We start from the raw sequence: 2,956 nt of genomic DNA on the forward strand, positions 1-2,956 counted from the left end.
ATGATGCGTGACTTTGTCTAAATTCCTAAGTTAATATCATTTCAACCAATATAATTTATCCTTATTTAGCGCCCCAGGACGCTCGTTAGCAAGATCCTATTAATAATCCTAAGTATCTATAATTATCTGTAAACATTTACATCTCTTCGGTTTTTATATTTGGCAACAAATGTTATTAAAACGCACTTTAAAGAAAATATTAGAGACCGAGTAAAAATTTAAAAGAGTTGTATATTCATTCATTACATTATTATATTAAAATCAAAATACTAAGTATATCCATTTTTTTGTATGTTCGCTTTCCTTTCAGAGTACAACACCGAGTAAATCTCCACCCTCTTTCTACGCTTCTTTTTTTGCCTAAAAAGAGAGAACCTTAATCCCATGGTTTTTTTAAAAATAATAATAATAATAATAATAATAATAATAATAATAATAATAATAATAATAATACAGAAATAATAATACTCCGTAATTCTAAAAAAAGAAAAGATAATAGAATCTCTATGCGCAGTTACCGGTAACCCCGCCAATTAAGATGCTATTGCTGTTAGTCCAATTTTTGATGATGACCGGGATACCGACTCAGCCAGTTTCCCAATCCTTTCAACCAGCTCAGGCGAGAGGTTTTTTACCGGTTTCCTCTCCTTTTCCGGTACTCTAAAATCAAACCCGAATACATCCGTAACTTCCTCGGAGCTCCACCCGGCTTTTCTCAACGAATCCGAAAAACGATCCGCTTTTAAAAGAAGAGCATCTAATACTGCTTGATTATCCAACAATACCATCTCACCACCTTCGAAGAATCCTGATGCTGACACGTGGACAATCTCTGAGACGTCTGATTCATTCCATCCACCTTCTTTTAAAACCGACCCGATTTGATTTACGTATTCCTGGACCCATTTCGGAGCTTCGGACTTCGGCATGTCGAAGAATCTCTCCGGCGAAGTTGACAAATTTGAGTTTCTTTTCCGGCGATCAACGGCGGCGTCACTCCAGAACTCCACCCATCGAGGAGTTCTAGAACCTTCGAGAGATCTTCTAGAGAAGTTGGAGTAGGTAGAAGACGATGAAGATGACGAGGTTGAAGATCCACTGAAGGATCTCTGTTTCTGTAATGAAGTGTTTTCATCGAAGGTGCTAGATGTTGTTAATGATTCTCGTTCGAAGAAGTCGGATAAATCGAGCCCACAACAAAAAATCCGATTCTCGTCGACGTAGAAAACCGGGTTACCCGCTAAACACGGGTTGCAAGGGATGTAACAATGGTTGAAAATGGGGATCAAAAGTGGGGCCCGTTTAAGGGAAGTTCTCGCGATTTTAAGGGCTTTTTCCGGGCCGGAAGGTCGTGGGCCCCATGATTTTGACCAGAGTGAGTTCTTAGCGATCTGGAAAGAGATAGCTGCAATGGGGAGATTGATGAGAGCTTTGAGATGAAGACGGGCCCCAGGTGAACGCCAATCGGGAAACCCCGCTCCGACAGGAAGGCCCGCTTGGAGGACAGCTTTAAGGTCGGGTGGAAAAACGAACCCAAACTCGGCTTCGGAGCGGGCGAACTCGGAGTCGGTTAACCCGGGTTGGACTTGGATACCGGATGATTTAAGATGGGAGATGAGTTTGGAAGCGAGGGAGGAGAGAGAAACGCGGGAAGGAAGAGGAGTTGGAGGAGATGGGCCGGACGCGGCACGAGCAGATAGACGACGGAGTCCGGCGATGTGAGCCGGGTTTAGACCGATCATTCTTCGGTCTACATCAACCATTGTTGTTGTTGTTGTTGAGAGAAATGTAGGAAGAAATGAGATTGAAGTTGAGGTTGGTTTAATGGTTTCGAGTGGAGAAATGAAAGTGTAAATGGAGGAGGGAGAGAGAGAAAGAGGAGTAGAATGCAAAAAGAAAAAGGTGGGGGGAGAGAGTGTAGAAGTGGGTATTAATGAACAAGTGTGTATTGGAGGAAATAAGAGTGGCTTGTATTGGAAGGTATGGATTTTATAGCTGTAGTCTGTAGAGCTTGTAAGGGGTCCACCTGTAGATTTTGGTAATTAACCTAAATGCCCCTGTTCCTTCATTTTAGTACTTCTTCATTGGTTTTTATTTGCTAATTGGAGAGGCTACACATTTTTAACACGGATTAAGGATATGTCATGTGATTAGAGGTAAAAAAAAAAAAAAAAAAAAAAAAAAAAAGGTACTCCATCTTATTAAAAATGATTTTTGAAAATACACTTGTTTAAATTAATGTCAAAGCTTTCAAATTGCAGCCATTAAAATAGATTAGAAGAAGGGTATGTTCACATTTACTGAACTGAACTGAAGAGAGCTGAACTGATTGGAGCTGATCAAACTGAACTGAATAGAGCTGATGTATTTTATGAGAGAAGAAAATTAGAAGCTGAACTAAATTGAACTAATTGGAACTGAATCAAACTGAACTGAATATAGCTGAAATGAATATTTTATGAGAGAAGGAAATTAGGAGCTGAACTGAACTGATTGGAGTTGAACTGAAATGAATTGAACTGAAATTAAGCTGAAGTGAACAAGCCCGGAGTATTAAAGATTTCAATATTGTAATAAGGAGTTAATAAATAGATAGATTGATTTGGCTAAAAAGATACCTAATACTTCTCCAATTTAGATGGTGTGTTTGATGATACCTTGGCATTATGTAGATTTTTTTTACTTCTATTTGACAACCGTGTTGCTCATCATCTAGCTAAGCTCATACCCTTTGGTGTAGAATAACTTTGGTTAGTTCATCATCTAGCTAAGTTTATACCCTTTGAAGTAGAATAACTTTGGTTGAACCATTGTTTATTAGATATTTCGCTCTATACACTGTCAGAGTTGTGTCCATTAATGAATACGGTATACAACTTGTTTTTCTTTCAAAAAAAAATAAAAATTAAATAAATATACTGTGCATAAACCTACGATATCGCTACAAAGTTAGTTG

At 38.6% G+C, this 2,956-nt stretch overlaps 1 protein-coding gene across 1 annotated transcript; it reads right to left on the minus strand.

The window, feature by feature from the left end:
* Positions 1 to 260: 260 nt before the first annotated feature.
* Positions 261 to 1,940, minus strand: LOC145563090 (uncharacterized). Its single transcript, XM_081623502.1, has one exon. It carries the CDS (start codon positions 1,761 to 1,763, stop codon positions 534 to 536), a length of 1,230 nt encoding a protein of 409 aa, XP_081479628.1. The 5' UTR covers positions 1,764 to 1,940; the 3' UTR covers positions 261 to 533.
* Positions 1,941 to 2,956: the final 1,016 nt, after the last annotated feature.

This window comes from Chenopodium album, chromosome 10 (genome assembly GCF_948465745.1).
Source record: "Chenopodium album chromosome 10, dcCheAlbu1.1, whole genome shotgun sequence".
In the NCBI taxonomy this organism is placed as follows: Eukaryota; Viridiplantae; Streptophyta; class Magnoliopsida; order Caryophyllales; family Amaranthaceae; genus Chenopodium; species Chenopodium album.

Excerpts from the sequence above, each read along its gene's own strand:
- LOC145563090 (XM_081623502.1), bottom strand. The coding sequence starts at position 1,763 with ATGGTTGATGTAGACCGAAGAATGATCGGTCTAAACCCGGCTCACATC.